The sequence below is a fragment of the Gallus gallus genome, chromosome 8, assembly GCF_016699485.2.
Source record: "Gallus gallus isolate bGalGal1 chromosome 8, bGalGal1.mat.broiler.GRCg7b, whole genome shotgun sequence".
Classification (NCBI taxonomy): Eukaryota; Metazoa; Chordata; class Aves; order Galliformes; family Phasianidae; genus Gallus; species Gallus gallus.
Genome location: NC_052539.1, coordinates 8306957 through 8327714, shown reverse-complemented (window position 1 = coordinate 8327714; position 20758 = coordinate 8306957). Strand labels below are relative to the sequence as shown.

The 20758-nt window shown below is 40.5% G+C and overlaps 1 protein-coding gene across 3 annotated transcripts in view; it reads right to left on the bottom strand.

Annotated features, from left to right (window-relative positions):
• BRINP3 (BMP/retinoic acid inducible neural specific 3) overlaps positions 1–20755 on the bottom strand; it is a 211041-nt gene extending 190286 nt beyond the window's left edge. The window contains exons 1-2 of one of the 3 annotated variants that reach the window (XM_426633.8): positions 20570–20755; positions 4035–4320 (exon numbers count right to left, since the gene is read on the bottom strand). In XM_426633.8, coding sequence (XP_426633.2) covers positions 4035–4270 — 236 coding nt within the window. In that variant the 5' untranslated portion in view covers positions 4271–4320; positions 20570–20755. Of the gene's footprint in view, positions 1–4034; positions 4321–17413; positions 17526–18930; positions 19021–20569 lie in introns of those variants that run through there. The other 2 variants (XM_040705294.2, XM_004943288.5) reach the window with 2 other exon arrangements.
• Positions 20756–20758: the final 3 nt, after the last annotated feature.

The window sequence follows — 20758 nt, the reverse complement described above, 5'->3', positions numbered from 1 at the left end:
CACATCTATTTCAGATTTAAAATCATTTTTCTTTAACAAAACCACACAATATTCCTGAGAAAATTTCCTCAGGACCCTAACTGATAGCACAAATACTCCCATATCTCTGTAGAAATTACTTCTTCTGACACAGTGCAGATTCTTTGCATAATTTCACAATTAGTCTTTCCATCCTGGTAACCTCTTGTCTTGTTCTGATTGGATTTAAACTCCTTTGTCCACATAGCTGATTTACATAAGCAGCACAGTATTCCTATTGTGTATTAAATAGAAAATTACAAATTCATGTTTCCTTGCCAAAATACGTAGGTTGATCTGAAAGTAATGCCTTCTATTTATTACCATGGAAATTACATCAGGGACAAAGAGTGCAATAACACAATCGAGCTACAAAATGTAATTTTTCAACACAGCCACCACTACTAGTTGTGCATTTTTGCCAGCAACGAACAAGACCAATGAACAAGAATGTTGCCAGCAATGAACAAGAGCCTTTGCCCATCTGCACCCGGAGAAGTGAGCCACTGTCATTGTGCTTACATCCACCGTTTGGTCTCCATCAACATTCAGCAAGCATCAGTGAATGTCAATGGGTGCCATTCTTTTGAAAGAAGGGATTCAATTCCATACCATACCTTTGCCTTATATATGCTGTCACATCAGACACTATTCTGTCAGACTGCCCCTCTGCTGCTTTCTGTCATAAGGCAAGAAAATGTAATGGGATATTGGTGGGAAGGTTCAACCTCTACTGCCATACCACCAACATCTGCCTCTGATGGCATGGGCCAGCATCATAAAATAGAAGGCATTACTTTTGGAACACCCCTCTCATTTGCTGTTATTAACTACACAAACTAGCTTCTATGAAATAAACACCTTCCACAGACACAGCAGTTCCCCTAATTTAGAGGTTTTAAACAGCTATCCAGGTGTTTCTCTGACATTTCATATAATATTGGCAATGAATGTCACCATAAACTGTGATAATTATTAAATTTCCTCCAGAAGGACATTTCCTATGAAAAATTATAGGATTGTTACTCTGCCATAGAATCGACATAATCAACTTACCTCTCCCAACTTGTACCAATGTTGGAGACATCAACCGCAATTATTTAGTGCTCTGCAAAATCTGGTTGAAATGTTATTACATATATTTTTGTCTCTCTCACCTATATTCTGTAGCACTGAAAGTTCCTCTCCTTGCGTAGCAGAGAACTCTACAAGACCAGTTTGTTTGCCCATGGACATAACTGACATTTAATGCAGTGAGAGTAGATTTTTTTTACTACTACTCTCCCATAACTTATACATCAGTTGTTTTTCTCAAATGATTGTTAAAACATGGTCAGAAAGCCTGATAGGAAGATAAGGTGAAGTCTAATTTTATCTTGACAGAACTGCATATGCTTAAATTACGACCTCCCATAAGAAATTGTGCTCAATTAATATGTACATTCTCTCAGTACCAACCTTTGACATCCCTTACAAGCGGTCTGTGGTCAAATGAGCAGTTGTTTATAGTGTGGTTACAAAGCAATAGTTTTTGGACTTGTCGCCATATAAACAAGATGGAAGCAGAAATGCTAGCATGTTTTCATAATTTTTTTTAATCTTGAAGTTGGACTTTATCTGTTTAAAATGCAAGCTTATTCTGCAATGTAGGAAGTGAAAATAATTAAGGTTGCTGAACATTTTGGAAAGTAAGAACCATACATGTGTAGTCTGCCTCCTGCCATACAAATGACAGCACTGGTATGGTAGAAATAGGACTGCAGAGATGGAGAGAAGAACAAAGGGAAAGGAGGCCATCCTGTTGGCTCTGGTTGGGGGGATAGCATTTTTCTTGGCCATATAATTCAGCTGAGTGAATGCAGGCCCGTGTTTTCCCCTCTTTCTTCTCCTTCCTTACCTCCCCATTTTAATAAGGATTGTGTCCCTGAGGAATCATTTTCATAAGGTAAAAGATAGGTGAGGAAATGAACAAACCAATTAGACTCCAGATTCTTCAGCCTATGGAAGCTCACAGACAAGTAACGGATTAAATTCACATTATGTGATTCATAACAAGGTCAGCGCATTCTGCATTACTTGCTAAGGGAATTGTATTTTATAGGGAAACTTTGCAGTAAGGTTCATATTTGGAGGACAAAATAGAACCAAAAATGCAATTTCTCCTTTGATTCAGGTAGCTTATGGCCTTTTTCCAGCTCATTTCTTGAAGGGAATAGGCAGAGGATAGAAGTAAACACAAGCAACACTCTTTTGTGGATTTGCCTAAATTACAGTCAATTAAAACCTAAGCACAAACCCAAACGAATATCAGAGATATGATTGCAGATCATAAAACCTAACAATGTTTCTGTAATGATGACTCAGAAGAGAAAAAAAAAAAACCTCAAAGACGTGATTGAAAGAATTGAAATGAAATACTATTCCATCTTTCTTGTTTTTAGCAAGATAATTTTGGTTTGGTGTTGACTAATACAGAATTATAGGAATAAAATATGCTATCTCAGTCTCTGCGTTATTGGCTTTACATTATCGGTCCTGACAGCTGGCTTTTAAAATGCAGTAAATATTGGGCAATGCTGTTCTGTTAAGACAAGCCACTTCATCATACATATTTCCAAATCACACTTTCTTTTCAAAATATGTTTCATTTCTCTGCGTGTGGCAAAGAAGCCCACTGCAAAATCGACCTGCAACAGAGTGCCCTCTACTGCATGCATTCAGCAAAGAAACACAAAGCAAGTTCCTTAACAAAAAAAGCTTAATGTATTGAGTCCAGCAGATTTGTCACAGGGCACTGGCCATTGAACTAAAAAACAGCGTGTACATGAATGCGTACAGCACTCTTTCCTTCTTCTGAAGAACTGCATACCTCTATGGAATAATAGTTTAAAGTAGGTGTAAAAACTGCACAGGCTGTTCCATTGTTTCAAATGAAATCGGCATGTGTTGTTCCACCAAAAATGGTCTGTGTTTATAGGCTTAAGAGTTATTAGAGATGGTAACAATCTGTCCTGTGTGGCATTGCTATGGCCTTTTTCTCTGCTTCCAGGAAGGATCTATGACAGTAAGAGCTGAAAAAAAATCTGTGCTTATGGAGTTGTTCTCTCAGATCTTATTTTTTCCTCCTATCTATTTGCCATTTGCTCACTACCTACCTCACTAACTGAATTCCCTTCTTCATTCTGATGTCCTTGGTAAACCTATTAGGTTTTCCCGAGTTATGCCTCTTGCAAATGATTAAGAAGATATTTCATCAGTGCTGTCTCAAAGACCAGAAACCAACAGCTTCCAAATGTACCATGAAAACAATTCTATAGCCAGGCATAAATTCTCGAGTAGGCCTATGCTTTTGAAGTCTTCCCATTTTTTCCTCTTTCCTCATTCAATCTGACTTGGGCCAGGCTAATGCTGAGGTTCCTGATGGAACAAATACCTTCAGCTGCCATTAAAATAGAAGGGCTCTTAGAGCCCAGTCCTTCAAGGATAAGAAAGCTACTTCTCAAAACACTAATATAAATTAAAAAAACATTTAAGTAACATTTGAAATGCCCTTGTTTGTACAATGAAGCCATTGCTTTGCCAGTAGTATCTATGAAGCGATAATTTCATTCTTGAAGTCTCAGCTTACTTCTTAATGAGCAGCACTGAAAAGCAATTGAACTGGATCTTTCTGCACAAACAAGGGTGTCCCACAGTAACCCCAGAGAAAGTGTTTGAATACCTCAGGATGCCTTAGGACATTTTTCAGTATGTCACTAGGGCAGACTAGAGGCAGGTAGTAAATGCCAACGTTCTCCAAAGCAACACAATTACCAACATTTCTTTATACAAAACAGAAATACAAGAAGGCAGTTCCATAGTACACAGTGCATATATGGCTTTGCATATATTTCAGCCATGAATTGTGTCTGTGGATTTGTTCCCACATGTGAAACTTTCCCTTAAGGAAACCCTTGTTGGTAATTTACAACTTCTAAGGATGGTATCTCTGCAATTGCTTTCCCTTTGCTTCATACCTGTAAATCTTGTATCTTGTGCTAAATCCCTGTCGACTTCTGTCCACAAAATCTGTGTATTCCTGTGAACGATGGAAGGGTCCCTTATCAGAGAGGAGCCAGTCGAAGGGGCTTGTGGCATGCTGATCCGAAACAGCAGCAACTGCTAAAACCCAGCAATGAAGACTCAGTGCTATCCACTCCCATAGAGCCATCAGAGAGAACAATTCAGCACCAGCACTGCATCGCCATATCATGCTTCCACTGGGGACTTAGAGCCTTCATTCTCTTAGCTTTCCCTCAACACCTAGACAAAATACACAGTCAATTAGATAAGCACACACTAGGCATCCCTTGGAAGCAGAAACAAGTTTCCTTTCTTTCAGCTTAAAGAGATAGTGGCCTCTACTTTATTACATATTACATTAGCATAAACCCCACTAGGCTAGTTAACACTGGAGTGTTTCAGTACTTCAAACACTGTGAAACTAATGTCTTCATTAACATCATCAGCGATAATATTTACTGTTGAAGGGAAACCTTCACAAATTGTCATGGGAGGGATTGTTGATTTTTTCTTTTTTTCTTTATTTTTCCCTCCCCCATAACACTGGTCATTAATGAAAAATATGCAACAGAAGAATTATTGCCTTTTAGCATCAGTTCAAAAGCGGTCAGCAATGTCTATGCATTAAGATTTCACTTCACCTACTAAACAGAAATCAGGCGAGACTCAGAAGAGCCAGCCTGCTTTCCTTTTTTTTTTTTTTTTTTTTGTCCTTAGAAAAGTCATTTAATGGCTTGCCTTCACTACACACTTAGTTAATAGGATCAAGTTGTCCTGTTCCAAGTAGCATAGCTGGACAAAGAGTAAGTATGTTGTTCAGCTGTACTGGAGCTACCCAGAGGGATGAGTTCAATGAGCTATACAGGCTTCAGATGCTGCAATTTTAAGTATCCCTAACAGCAGCACTTAACCTGCAGTCCAGTTCACTCCAATTGAATGGCTCAATCTACAAATACTATTGACATTGAGCCTGAAGAATTGTTTGGGTGTCCAATTAAAAATCAGTAATCAATCATAGCTCCATTTAAGAATTATTCAGTGAAGACAAGCCACAGTTTCTTCCAATACCTCAATCCCATAACTGTGAAATGAAATAATGATTCTTTATATTGCACAGATTTTGTGAAAACATCTATTCAAGAGCATGAACTCACAGAAATACTGAAATATATAGAAACAATCCATTTTGATTTTCAGTGTAAGATAAAACAACACAGAATTAAGCAGAATATGCTAATGTGAGGGCTTTCATTTTTCTACTTGATGAAATGATGTGAATGTGCTCATGAAAAACAATTTTTAATTCACAGTCAAATAAAACAGCATTCATTAGGACATTTTTACTGTGCCCCCTGCTATGATTTCTTTTTTCTTGGCAGGAACTTTTTTGTCTGCACCAGTAATTTAATTTTCAAGTATATCCAAAATAAAGGTTGCTTCCAAAGAACCGTACTGCAAATACACACTCTTTAACACCCATCCATTATAATGAAAATGCTGTAGCTGAATCAACATGCTCTTTCCATAATTTCTAAGCATTAATATTCTAAAGAGTCTTTGGTATAGATATAAACATATCTGCTGCAGGATGCAAACTGCCTCCAGAAGAGAAGTTCATTTGGACCAACAGGAATTTACAGTCTAAGAATGTAATAATTATCTGTTCAACCAGAGAAAGTTTCTTTTTTCTTAGCACAAACATAAATGTTTGTAAAATGTGATTTTGACCTGATCCTGCAAACATTAAATGCGTAAGTAATCTCACTGAGAAAAGACTATTCATATATTTCACACTGAACATATGTCAGAGCACTGACTTGTAATCATGGTAGTTTATGATCAAGAAACACAGACTGCATTAATTTTATAAATCCTTTTGAAATGAGATTCTGCACCAAAGAACTCTCTTCACTGTTATTTGTACACTCAAGCAATCATTTACATGCAAAAAACCCTGCAGATCTGTGAATGCTGTGTGAAATTCCCATGTCTTCTCTCTAGACTGGTGGTTTTTTTCTTTCACAGATTGGTGTTTATTTATGTGAGGTTACACTACTGTGCAAAATTCATGACATCCTATGAACAAGCAATACAGAAAAAAGCAAAACAGAAAAGCAATAGCTTGACACTCCTGGGCCATAAAAGCCACTGCGATTATTTGATTGCCATTTCCTGATAAGAATTAGTTCACTATGAATGAAGAAGTCAGGCTAGTCACTTCCAGACAAGCTTTTGCATCACAGAAGAGTTAACATGCACCCTCTCCCTCCTACCAACACATTTCTATAATCAGGAAAAAATATGTTGCACAACAAACCCATCCCCCTCTTTCAGCTTCTCAACAGACTAGACTCTGGGCATGATTTCTTTACATTATCTACGGTTCTAAAGGGCATAATGAGAATTGCAATTTTTTACACCTAACATTGTTATCAGATTGAGAGCTAAGGCAGTGTTCTATGTTTTCTAAATTAACTTTTCAATTGAAAAAAATAATAATCATATAATGGTTTAATGTACAAGAGATAAGAGTTTACTCTTTTGGGTCCTTATTAATACTGAAGTGTTTCAGGGCATTATACTGTCATGACGACTAATTGAGTTCCTTTTGAATTTAAAACGAAATATAGTGAGACTGGAAAATGAATTGCTATGTATAGGCAGCATCTTCCTACATCCAAAGGAATAGTGAAGAGCTGTCCTCTCTATTAGCTTTAACACTATACTTCATGCTATGTCATAAATTTACCACCAGCAAAACACCTTTAGAGAATTGTATAAAAAATAAATGAGGACTTTTTCCAAAAGAGTTTAAATATACAGCTGGTCACTGGGGAGAGTAAAACAACGCGTGTGTTTCTGACTGATACTTATCCACTTGTGCATATTGCCCAGTCACTGCAGAAACAGCCTGCATATCATGAATTCTCAGAACACCCTTGAGAGAGGAATTTTTACCTCAGTTTAACAAACAGGAAACTGGAGCATGAAAAGACCAAGGCTAAGATTTTGCAAGCTGCCAAAGGGATTTAAATATGTATTCTGTGTTAAAAGACAGCTTTGAAAATCTCAGCCTAAGGAATTTTCCTAAGGTTACATTGTGAAAGATCTCTCAAGATTTTAAATACTTAAATTCACTAACAAATTCAAATGCCTGGAAAACAACTTTCAAATATAGGTATGTGGAATATACAAAGTCGTAGTTAGAACAGCCACTGCAGAACTCCAGGGAGGAATGATGTGAATTAAATTTGTGGGAGAGCACCTGCCGTTTTCAGGGTGGGCTGTGAGAACTGAAAAACAAATGAGCGCCTAGCAAGTAACTGAGGTGGTGGATTTTAGAGTAGAAGAGATGCTCTGTAAAGAAGATGCTTCAAATAAAACTGACATATCAACAACATGCTGACTCTTTAAAGCGCTTAGAGGACAATTACCAAGCATAGGTGCTCAGCCCAATTACTTTCTGCTATCCCCAGCGTTTCACCCAACTACTACTAGCAAATGCTGATAAATCTTCATCCTTTCCCCTTCTAAGTTCTGAGGTTATATTAAGCTCAAGAAGCATATTTTTTTAGAAATCTCTTAGAAACCTGTGATCCTCACAGACACTAATGCAAAATGGATTTGACTGGGTCACTTCTGGGAATACTTCTGGGAAAGCTATGCCTTGTTTCATGAGCATGTAAAGGGTGCTGAAGACTGGTAAAATCCATGTATTAATTCCAGCTGAGAATTTAGTCCTGGCAAGTAGAAAACAAACATTGTGACCACTGGGCTAAAAGTCACTAAGCTTCACCTGGCAGCAAGATGGCAGGAAATTTGTAACCTTTTTGTTCTTTATGTTATGGTATAATACAGCAAATCTATCTTCCTTTTTTTTTCAGGAAAATTCTTCTAACATTAGAAATGATACATGATTGCATACGAGTGGGTTATAAGGCAACTAAACTGCTGCAAATAAAAGTTCAAAATTTAAGTGTTTGCTTCATTTCTGCATTGCGCTCTCTCGCATAAAGATCATGAACTGATAAATCAGGTATACTAAACTACGCACAGTAATATGGACCAAGTGCTATGGACATAGCCTGAGATATCCTTTCCACTGTTACACATGGAACAATGCTTGCGCAATCTCTGTCAGCATCAGAGAAATGAATGCAGCACTGTCTCCATCATTCTTCCTTTCTGCTTCTTAGAGGAATCTCCCTCTGACAGTGGAAAGGCCAAAGAACTTTGGTTTAGAATTAGAATTCTGTGAAAACAGTGAAATAACCCAGTGCTCCCATGGAAGGATGATGTCCCTCTATGCTGGAAGGATTCTGTCGGATAAAAAATTACTTTGTGGTAAAATCTTTAGGTTTGTAATTCTCAGATATGTCCTTTTAAAGTAAACTAATGGGCTTATCATGAAAAAGATGTTGTCCACAAGTGTTAGAAAGCTTAATGTCTCCAAGACTGTGTTTTCAGATGCAAATCACAAATCTAGTTTTCTTTGAATTAAGCAACATAATAATTGATAGATACATTTCCCTTTAAAAACAATGGCAACAACAACAACTCTCTGAGTGTAAGAGATTACTCTTATTGCTGTAAGATCATGGGCTTATCAGCTGATGACCCTGTTTTCACTTCTTCATCTGAATTGTGGAGACGATCTTGTCCTCAACTTTTGGCACACTGACAGTGTTAAATGAATGAGATCTGGGGATGTGCTTGTCCTTGAAATTCTCACACAGTCCAGTGTAAACAGAACAGCCGAGAAACTGATGATGTGCTGTGGAATAAAAAATCAGAAAGTGCTGGAATGGGTATGGGCTACACAGGTGGAAGAAAAAGCAGGGAATGTGCTACACTCTGCTCTCAGCCGTTACATGGATCTTGTTCTTCAAACAGATATATTCAAATGCATAGAATAAACTCTCCCAAGCTAAACTTTCTGAAGGATAGCAAAAGGACAAATGAAATAAAGTTCTGTCTTGCTCTCCTAAGCAGCCGTTTGACAGTGGTTAACTTTAACACATTAGCTTTCAACCACCAGGACAGTGCAGTGACAAGAAAGGCAGGATGTACATCTGGCAGAACAAAAAACAGAATAGAGTTTGGGGAATTAAAGGATGGATAGCTCTGTCTGCCATCAGATCTGATACAGATGAGGTTCAAGATACAGCTGCTGCCAGGATGCAAAAGTAGAAAGCACCTAGGTAGAATGCAAGGTCAACACATGACCCAAGCCTAGGAACTGTAATGAAATGAAGGCTCAAAAGCAGATATGTTGGCAAATCTGAAAGGACAAAATTATTCTACACTTAACATCTTTAAATGAATTCTGGACTTAAAAATACATGGGATCTTCGTATCAGGTCTTGATGTTTGCTTTGACTACATGCACCCTATTAGAAACACATTTTCTTTGTTCAAACAGAGCTTCACCCACTGCTGAATTTCAGCTTTCTTCTCTACTCTGTATATGAGACAAGACTGCAGTAATCATGTCCCCAAAAGCCAAAACAAAAAACAAATGGGATGTCTGATTTTAGCTCTGTTTGGAATGTGAGTTTTGATTGTCATGGCTTGCATGGTTGCCAGTGGAAAGTACATTGGTGTTTGCTCTGTATGAGCAGCAATTCACTCCAGCAGTGTCTGTGAGCATGTAACTGGTTGTACCCACATGATTTTTATTGTATCTCTGTACAGATAGTGCCAGCTTCCTTAGTCCTTGAAGTACACCGCAGCTGTCAGGTATGCTGAGGTAATTGTTTTCATGTCTGATACTTCTAAAAGACCTATTTCTTTTTTCTTTGCTACTCAGATAATGTAAAAAGCCCTTAGGTACAGCTTCAGTCTGTTAATCCAAGTTCATCCTCCTTCGCAAACCTCCTGTTTCAGCTGACAAAATAGGGCAGCACGCCGAAATTACAATTTAAGGTTTTCTATTTGTAAGAGTTAGGCTGTTCCTCTGGGGAGCATTCTGTGGGGAAGTAGTGAGCTGCTGGGACCACAGGTGGGCCTCAGTGGCACCTACTGCCTTCCCTCCACCAAGCCAGGGCTCAGGGTTCCTCAGCCTTCCATCCCTGCCTGAGTGCTTCTGGTTTGCCTGCCTCATCCCCAGCCACTGTGTCATTTCTTGGGCTCACTGGCTGGCCTCAGGCCTAGCTGCACCTGTCCCTGCCTGACTAGGCCACTGGTACCTACCCTGCATGTCTACCAGCCCCACACTGCACTCACATTGGCTTCTTGAGGCTACACTACCACTGAGGCCTGTGCCCACCTGGACCATGGCTTGGCCCCTGGTTGCATACTGTGTCTTTTTAGCACTCTGTTCTCATAAGCCAAGTGTGGCAGTTCTTTACCACATACAGGCACCACATAGTGTGTGGTTTATGGAAGAATGTGAGAGTGCCTTGAACATATGAATTGCATTGGTATGTGAAAAAGAGAGAGAAATTCACCCACTTTTCATGGCTTCTCAGCTCCTCATCTTTAGATGAAGGTTCCTTTCTACCTCCTTTGGAGATAAAATCCATCAGTCACCCAAGGAGCTAAAACAATGTTAAATTCTGGAACATGTGAGCAGGACTCTGTCTGATCCCTGGGTATCAGGCACCCAGGATGCCACAAAGCCACAGTAAAATCTGATGCTTTCAGAGCTGTAAAGCTGCTCCAGGCTGAATGACTGTATAAAAGTTCTTAGGCCTTTATGTTTCCATGAGCGTATATGGGCTATCCCATGTACAAAAAATATTTGCATACAGTACAGTACATAACATTTCAGTCTTGCCACTCCATCATGTTACTCTAAGTATTCTTCTAAACATCCAAAAATTTTTAATGAAAACATCTGATAGAATGAAAAGAATAAGAATGGAGATAGTACAAGGTCTCTTAGGAAAAAAAAAAATGAAATTTGTTCTAAAGGAATTTATGTTCACAGAAAAATCCTGATGGAAATAGATATTTAGAAACTTGTATTCCACCTAACAGAATTTTTTAAAACGTAATGCTTAACCTAAAATGTTCAATATCCTCTGGTGCAATGATCTTTTTGGATGTATATTATCACTGGTGCTTAAGTAGGCCTTTTGATGCCTTCTAAAATGGGAGGAAGCAGCTATATACAGACTGCACTCTAAGGCTTTAGTTTTAGATTCTCAACTCTGAGGACCAGCTTCAGTATAAGTAATCACTGATGACTGCAAAAGGACTCACATAAGGCTAAAAGGAGATGGAAATTTTGCTCACCAACAATTTGTAGAGCTGAAGAAAATGCATTTTAGAGAGAGGGGACACTTCTTGAGCAAAGTTGTATTGCATTATAATTCTGATTTTAGCGTAGAAACATTGTCAAGTCCCTTAACATTCAGTTAACATCCAGTTTCTATACTGGTGTCTCTTTTCCTGATAAGATCAAGAACCAAGGGTATCGTGAAATCTGACAAATTAGTATCTATAGAGTGCTTTCAAATAATTTGATGACAAAAATGGTATAAGGTAAAAAAGAAAACATCCAGTCTACTAATGGAGTAGCCAATTATTTTTGTACCTATTTAAAATATATGGTTCTGAAGATTCTGTAACAAATGTTCAGGAAAGGAAATGGCAGCCTTGGACAAAATAGAAGTTTCCTTAAAGTTACTGAAGCTCTAATATTGCTTGTAAAATGATGAAGAGAAAAAATAATGAGATGCAGCTATCCTCTGGTCTTAAGATGGGGCAAAGAGGGACAAAGAAGCAACTGAATGAAGTGAGGACATACAGACAAAATCCAGCTGACAGCTAAGTTTGATGTTCTTCCAGCCCCTCAGATATCTAACCAAATCCATAATCCCACTCTTGTTTCAAATTCTGACAACTAAAGTCATGGGTTTGGGGTTTCTAGAAACGAATATGTCAGTTTAGGTACCTTACTTCAAGTATGGGCTACTGCTCTGTAGCATGAGCTAGCTAAGTAACATCTGATGGAGAATTTGCACTCCTCTTGATTTTATTTTCCATGTGAAAATTAGTTTAGACCAGTAGTTAGAAATAATCTCCATAAAAATCTAATAGAACGTCATTTGTCTTGCACAACATCTCTGGATTCATTTCAGTAAGAATGGATAATTTTATGTATTTTGTTTCTTATTGCTGATATCTAATAAAATGATAATGTTTTTGTTTTGCTTTTCCATTAGGTCTTTCAGACAAAGGTGCTCCAGAGCTCGTAATGTATTTTACAGCTGATTTCACAGATGGTGGAGCTGATTTTCAGCTGTTGTAAATGGACAGTTAAAATTCCTTTCAGATTCCCTGGCTTCAGCTCATTTACGCTAGCAGAAAAAAAAATAGACTTATACCACCAAAGCCTTATTGGAAAAAAACGTGTAACTTGTTGTGCATGCTGCCTAGACAGAACTCAGAGGACTCAAGAGCCCAGAGCTCTGTGTCTGATCCTTCAGTATAAACTGTTGCATGACTTTGTGTAAGTCCCTTTGCCTGAACATTTTAAGCCTATAACTAGTATATGGGCAATAGCCAGATCCTCTTAAATGTTCATGTTAAAGCTATTAATTTTTTATAGTGAGAGAGGGACTTTATGGCTGACTGAACAAAGATTCAAGCTTCAGCAAGTCAGTCTGGACCTAATTGCATCTCAGGATGGATAATATACAAGGCTTGGTTGTAAAAGTAATAATTATGTCATGTGTACTGGGCAGCCTGCAATCTCATATAAATACAGCAGTGAAGCTTCCTCATAAATCTTCTTCCTAAACATGATTATGATACATTAGTTTAGGGAAAATAAAAGTTGTTTATCACTTTTTGGACAAATTTAGAAAAAATTACAAAATTAGAAAGAAAAAAAAAAGGAAAAATCTGTTAAAAGATACCCTTCTTGTGAACATCATGTTATGAGAAGTCTGAGCTACAGTCTCATCACCAATTACAATCTCCCAACTGTTTTAATTTAGCTAAGTGATAGTCTGAAACCATGGTGGTGCAAAATTATCACAATTTCTTGTCGCAGTTGATAGAAAAGCACATTCTGATTTAATAGAGAGATGTTAAGCAAATGTTGAAAAGCTTTAAACTTTCCTCTAGTATCTTTTCAGTGCAGAACAGGGGACACATTGTCTAGATTTTTTATTAGAGAATACAGATCAGTGCAGTCTCTCTAGATATGAGAAACATAAGATTTTCTTATTACATCCTCACCTTTTTTTTTTTTTTTCCTCCAGAAAGACTGAAAAAATGTTCTAGACTTTACATAGCCAAGATAGACCTGCATAAAAATATTAATCTGTTTTATGAATACCTTTCAAAAAAAGCCCCTACCGTTTCTCCAACTAATGCAAATAAACATGATAAACATATGTTAACATACAGCTTAAATGTAATTAGTAGGTTACTAAAGCTTTTACTTTTTAAGCTAATAAGTCAGATTCATCTCCCACTAGAGCAGTAATTAAACAAAGAGAACATCATCAACTAATGGCCATCACCAGCTAATGGATCTATGTGAAATAAATTCTTCATTTCCAGAGGCTGACAGCAGGATGAGTCTCAACATGCACAAACTTTACTGCTTTACATTAAGAAGCATCTTTATTAGAAATGTTGTTACAAAACTGAGGAATAAGGTAATTAATCCAGTAAATACTGAGCAGCCACATGTTCCTAAAGAACAGAGATGGGTGTCATCTCTGCCCTGTATACCTGTCCACATTTCAAGATGGAGGAACAAAAGGAGGAAAGCTAACATTCTGTTTGCACTGTGCTAAGTATTTCCTATAAGACAGTGCTGATGTGATCACTATTAAGATGCCAAAGTACACATATATCCATCTATACAGTATATTTATATACAATGTCTTGTTGAAAATAGGACAGTTCTAGCCCTTGGAGTTATATATTAAGCTAAAAAAAAAAAGATAAAATTAGCTGTAATAAATGTTTGCTCTGTGTGACCTCCAAACTTCCAATGAATAGGGACCATTAACATTTTAGGTGAAAGCTAGCTATTTAACAGTGTATTCCTAGGCTGCCACCGTAACCCACAGTACCATTTTTCAGTGTTTTACACCTGTGAAGGTAAGACTCCTTAGAAACAGAGTTTCAAATAGGGAAAAAATGAGAGGGAGGGAGGGAGGAAGGGAAGGGAAGGGAATGTATAATGGATTTTAATAATCCCATTTAACTTTAGAGTCATCCATGGTCAGTTAACCAGATATTTTTGTTATTTCCAATGGTTTAATAAGTACTGAAAGAGCTAACTTAGCTCTGCAGAGTTCTCAGCAGTCATGAATGATATGGGATTAAAGATATAGACTAGTGCTCTGATTCCCCAGATTTAAGTCCTTTACTTGCAATGTGTGATAAATATCCTAAAAGCCATGTTTCCCATTAATCATGTGCTGGTAAATGTGGAAGTGAAAGTGTTACTGCAAATGAATGGAATTTTTTAATCGCCATTAATCTGAGTGCTACAGCAAAGGTACCTGACTGATGAGCCTTGAGATCTCACCTCGTTATTAGAGAAACCACTACAGTTTAATAGCGTTAATTTAGCTAACAGTACATATTGCCTGGTCAATCTTCTTTTGAAGGTGGAACAAAATCTGTGGCTTTTGTGAAAGGCTCATTAAATATGTAAAGCTTTGACATGACAGAGGGTGTCCTTGTTTCCTCTTGCCAGCTCGTTATTTTGTGGCACACAGAGTAAATGGAGATTTCCAATGGGAGATGGGAAAACGACTGTGCTAATAGTTGATCACATGTATGACCCAGGTCAAGAGAGCAATTACACGTATCATATGTATGGAGAAATGAATGGATGGGTAAGTATGGTGTATGTTATACTCCTGTGTATATGTACATAAAAATTATCTGTGTATATTCACACTTACTATGCTACATGTAAGCTATTAATGTCAGAGCTCAGAAGCCAAAATAACCACATTACAGTTTCAGCAGCTGGACAACTTAAATCATGATGTACTGAATGCCTTCAGCTCAGTGGAACCCTTCAGGAAATGAAACTCTTCATGTTCTTCAACTTTATACAGAAAAATGTTCATTTATCAATAATGGCAGAATACTAAGACATAAAGAAACATGAGATCACATTAAAAAATCTTCAATTTACTATTTTAATGATATCTGAGTCAAGATATGCAATACCTCATACAACTCTGTATGCAGCAAGTAGCTTCATGAAGCTTGCTTTTTTTTTTTTTCTAAAACTGAAGTTCATTTTGGTTCCAAATTATTATCTTGGAAATTGATCTTGCTTTCAGTGAAGTTAATAGCAATGCTCTGATCTCCTTTAATAGAGCGAGATCAGGCCCTCACTGAACAGCAGACATATTGAACAATAGGAAAGCAATACCACAACAAGAATGTGGTTGCAATTTAAAAATGAATTAAATAAATAAGTGCTTGCTCGCTCTTATGAGGACATAGGATGAGATTAAGAGGAAGAGTAAGCCAATTCTCATAAAGTGACTATTGTAAGTTACTGCCTGCAGCAGTCTATCAGGACAAGTTTGTTTTTAATGCAGCCTATCTGTGAGTGTATTTTGGCTCCCTGTGTCAAAGAATATTTCTAGTGATTTCACTCCCAGATGAGATTGCTAATATTTCAGGAGGGAAAACAAAAAAAAATCAATCTTTACTTCTGATTTTGAGAGGGACGAACCCTTGGGAGAAATAAGGAGCTGCACGTGACATCTAGAAAAGACTTAATGTTTCTAGAAAGTACATCTAATGTCTTGCACCACTCCCTTTTTCTCCTAAGCAAAATCTTAGGTAAATTAATTGATCTCTCAGTTTTCTATTTAGACTTTCACAAACCACTCACAAGTCAAGCTTGCTGCTAAAAAGAGTGTTCTTTAGTTTTAAGTAGGTGTTGCATTTTTTGTTAAAATCTGAAGGAGGACATTTTTGAGACTGCTCATAGTCAGATGTGATAACTCAATTCCAAATTAATCCAAATGAAATAAAACTATTTTAGTCCCATAAATCACTGTCTCCTCCTGAGACTGAGAGGAGCGAAATCACAGTAATCTGTGTGAGCAGAGAACTAACTTTTCAGACACACATTGATGTAAACAGTGAGTAGGCTCCTGTAATTAATTCTTCACAACAGTGTTCAGACAGTAGTAGAAAAAAAATGGGAAAAGATGAGACAGGATGATTACATCACTTGAGGATCCTCAAGTTGTTTTGTTGGCTTGTGGAACAAATGCTGTCTTCTGCAGTAAGATCTGTAAAACATTCAGCTGCTTGTTTTCACATTTCCTAGTTAACGTTTTCCCTCACAGTGTTTCATTATCTCATGAACAAACACCCCAAACACAGCAACTCTAGTGAACTCGGCATCTGCTGGGGAGGTGAGCTTTCACTGGAGGTGGATCAGCTTGCTGAAAATATAACACATTTTTTTCTTTGGTTTTCTTTTTTCTTCGCTTAAATTATGGACATGACTTACAGAGAAAAAATGGTTGAAGGCAAGACACTGTAGGTAGTTTCTTTACATAACTCTGATAATTAGCACAGCAACAGTGTCTCAGACTGCTCATTGCCATGCTTAGATGCAGAAAGGACTCACACATGCAACATTTCTGTACTCAAAGCCAGGTCTTACGGTAAAGGTGATAGAGCACACGTAAAATGAGTAAACGCAAGCTCTACTCGTGTTGGGCACTGACAGCAGTCTGTAAACTGAGATCTAAATGGATTGCTCCTCTGAAGTTATTCCTTTCACCTTGTAAATGCAAGTAGGGCCACTCCAGCTTTATCTCCTTATACTTAACATGTCAGAGCCACCTGTCTCTGGAAATACACACTGTAAGGTTTTGATTTCATTTTTTATAGCATTCTTTTGTGATGCCATATTTAAATATTGTTAGATGTCAGCAAATAAGTTGTTTTAGTTTCTGCTGTCACACTTATTTGTCAGATACATATCTCTGAATTACCCCTTTATTTATTTTTTTTTCCAGACCAGGTCTATCTCATGTTGGCCTTCATTTGATATGGGTCCATGACTGATTTTGATGCAGCCATCACAGAACATTCTTCACTTATCACACACATTACATTTTTTTGCCAGTCACGGATCTACTTTGCTTCACATGCATACACTTCCTTAACCTCTAAAAGAAATTATTACCACTTGAAACGAATGTAGTCTTTCAAAATAATAATAATAATAATCTCATACAGTAGACCACAGCATATTCCACTTCTTCTCACTCTGCACTGTACAATTTAACACTTAATGAAACGTATGCAGAAAATGCACTTGAATCCAGGAGTGAGCCACAATACAGACTGCTGGTAACAAAGCCCTTACCTTTGTACATGCATGCCGATCTCTAAGCAGCACAGGAATCGTAGCCCCCAAAAATCAGGTCTCCTTGCCTTCCGATATATGGTGACAGCTTACACCCTATTTTCTTTACCTCGCTTTTTACACTGTGCTACATACGGTTCATGCTCTTGGTGCCTGGGATTGGCTGGTGCGCCTATGAGGTGCGCTCAGAACTCACGCCTGGAGCACCCTGCAGCCCCTATTAACTCTTTCCGCCCGAGCTCTCCGGCTCCCTTGTGAAGTCCACCCAGCCGGGTGGAGCACACAATCCGTCCTCGGGGGGTTCGCTTTCCTCTTCTCTTCTGAAGGGGAGGGCGGTGGGCGCAGGGAGCTTGCTTCGCCCGCGGAGGATGTGGCGGGGGGGGGGACGGGGGTGTCCCGGCAGCCTGGGTCCGACACTTGGCTGCGGGAGCTCGCCCTGTCCGGAGCTCCTCCTGCAGCTGCGGGAGGTGGCGTGCCACCCCCTACCCCCCGGCCCCCCCCGCTGCCTCCTCCCCCGAGAGGGGTAAGAGCAATTCGGAGGAACGGAACGGGGTTACGTCCAGGCAGAGGAGCGGGCAGACTGGCTGCCGACTTGCGTCTTTAAAGGAGTTTCCTCCCTCCGAGCCCCCTCCCAGGTGTCCTCCTGCCACTGCCAATATTTGGAATTGGAAAATTAGATCCTGACCGAAGAGGAGGACCGAAGAGGAGTCCCGAAGCCTCACAGCTTCAGAGAGTCTGAAGGTGACAGAGGATGTGACAGCAATCCCTGACAGCGAGGCCAGTCACAAACAAGCAGAGAGAAAGAAGGGAAGAAGGCTATTTCTGACCATTCCCCTAGGATTGAGGTGCGAGGCTCGGGAGGTATTTACCCGCTGCCCTTCCTTTGTACAAAAAGCAAAAGAATCAACCGAACCGAAGCCAAAAAACCGCCGGGCTGTTCCCTGGCATTCCCATTTTCTCCGAGTCATCCAGCCCTGTGTGAGCAGCGGGGATCCTCTGGTCTGGGAGCGCGGAACGCTGGAAATGAACCACCGAGGCTAATGGGAATCTTCCCTATTAAACATGCCTAAGGCTCGCCGCATACTATCGCCCATTAAGACTACATTAATTGCATTGATTTATTCGATGTTTGTACGCAAAGGGTCTGTTGCCCCCCTCCCCGTCTGCCGAACCACCACCCTGCCCGTGAACTGCCCAGGCACCGCTGCCATCCATCTCCATGACCGCGATCTGAACTACTCCGCTGCCTGCATTCCCTGCCCTGCCATCTCCCACCGCTGCCGGCACAGAGGGAGTGCGGAGTGCTCCGAATCGCGGGCAGCGTTCTGCTGATGGGCACATCAATCTCTTCTGCAGCGCGCTACCATTTAACTGGCGTGCGAGGTGCTGCTCACCGAGCGGGTTATTCCCACAGAGAGTTAACCCCCAGGGCTTCCTGATAGTTCTTAATACGGAGAGAAAAACAAAGAACAAAAAGAAGGGTGACACATTGGGTAGAGCTTTGGAAATGCACTTACCTAGGTAATCCTCTATACCTAGGAAGGGAAGGAGGTCTGAATGCATAGAAACTTTCCTTGAGGAGCATGGTGTGGGAGGATCCCCGCAGCAGAAGATTCAGGAGAAGCGCACGGGGTTTGGTGAATGACCCCAGCCCGGTGCGAGGGACCGGGGCAGGGGAGGCAAGGGAGGCACTGACGGCAACGGGAAACCCGGCGGGGGCACAGACTATGGGGAGGGATGGAGCCGGGGCGGGGGGCCTGTCCAGCTGCCGGGAGAAGAGAGGAACTGGAAGAAGAATGGATTTTGGATCCCACGCCTGAAGGGCTTTCTTCTACTCCCCTTTCCCCCTTCCCGACATCAGCCAGCAATTTGGAGGCGGGGGGGGGGGGGGGGAGGGGGGGGGGAGGGGGGGTGGGAAGCAGTCTCAGGAGCACGGTATTGAAGAGGGCATTGATCTTTTCGGTTCTCTGCTTGCCACCAGGCAATAAATTCAGATCTCGAGTCTTTCTCACTGGCACCTCCACCTGCTTGCAAGCCCTGAGCACCGTCCTTGCGATCTATGCACGTACTGCTGTGGAGACATGACTGTGCGCAAACACACACACACACACACACACGCACACACACTCAGCGCGCACGCTAAATGACAGAGTTAAATGGAGCTCGGTCAATACCTCCTCGTGAGAACTAGCATGTTCCCTCCCTACCTTCTGTTATTGAACGTGGGTAGATCTCTGCCTTTAATTAGAGACACAGAAACGTTGGAAGCATCAGCCGCAAATAGCACTATAACGGCACTCATCCTTTTTTTAACAACAACTATTTATTCCCCTTGGTCCTATTCTGAATTTTTATTTCGAAGTAAAGAAGTAAAGTCTTTTTGATCCAAAAGACAGCCTTCACTTCGGAAAGCGGCAGGTAGATGTGTGGATATATACATATATGTACGTTTGGTGCAGACGGCGCCTGTTCTCTACCCCCAGGCAAGCTCTAACCCAGCATCCCCCAGCCCGGCGGTACCGAACCTGGCGGTGCTGGCAGCCGCAGCCCCCCCCCGGCCGCCCCCGGCGCGCAGCCCGGCCGCTGGCACCCTCCAGTGCAAGCGACAGGACGGAGCGAGTGGGTCTGGGGATTCCTTTTGTGCCCTTCCGATCCCTTCTGGAGCATGCTTCCCCACCCCCGATCCAATCCGAGCTCCTTCGGGGATCAGTGAGGGCAATGAACTTTTCCTCCGAGCCCTTCCGCCCGCCCCCCCCCTCCCCCCCCCCTCGATCAGCTGTGCCTGCAGGAGTTAAACTTAGGGAATGTAGCAGGTAGAGCGTCTGATGGAAACATTAATACAGTGTGATGAATAAGCGGCGGAATGGCATAAAAGCTGCGCGTGAGACTGCGGAGCGGTGCGATGTAGCGCCGGGAGCTGTGACTAACGCACGGAACGGATCCGTGCAGGCAGGGCTGGTGCTTCCAATTCCTTCGAGTTCGGGAAGCGGAGCGAGCCGCGCTGCTGGGAGGCTGAGAGGCAAGGCGAGGCAACGGAGAAGCTGCTTTTCTTTCTTTCTTTTTTTTTTTTTTTTCCTTTCCATTTTTTTTTTTTCCTCTTTTAAGTGTCCGTCTGCTGAAGACAAGCAATCTAAATGTGAAATAAAACCTACTCACCGGGTGACATTTCAGGAAGCGAAGCGGCTGTGAGCAAAATGCATCCCGAATCCAAACGTACAGTCCATATCTCCGGCTTCAGGCTAGAGGAGGGATGGGCATGGTGGTGGGACTTTGGAAACCATCAGCAGTTCCGTGTGGCACAGCAGCAAGTACAACACCCATACACACCGTGCGTGTGTGTGTGCG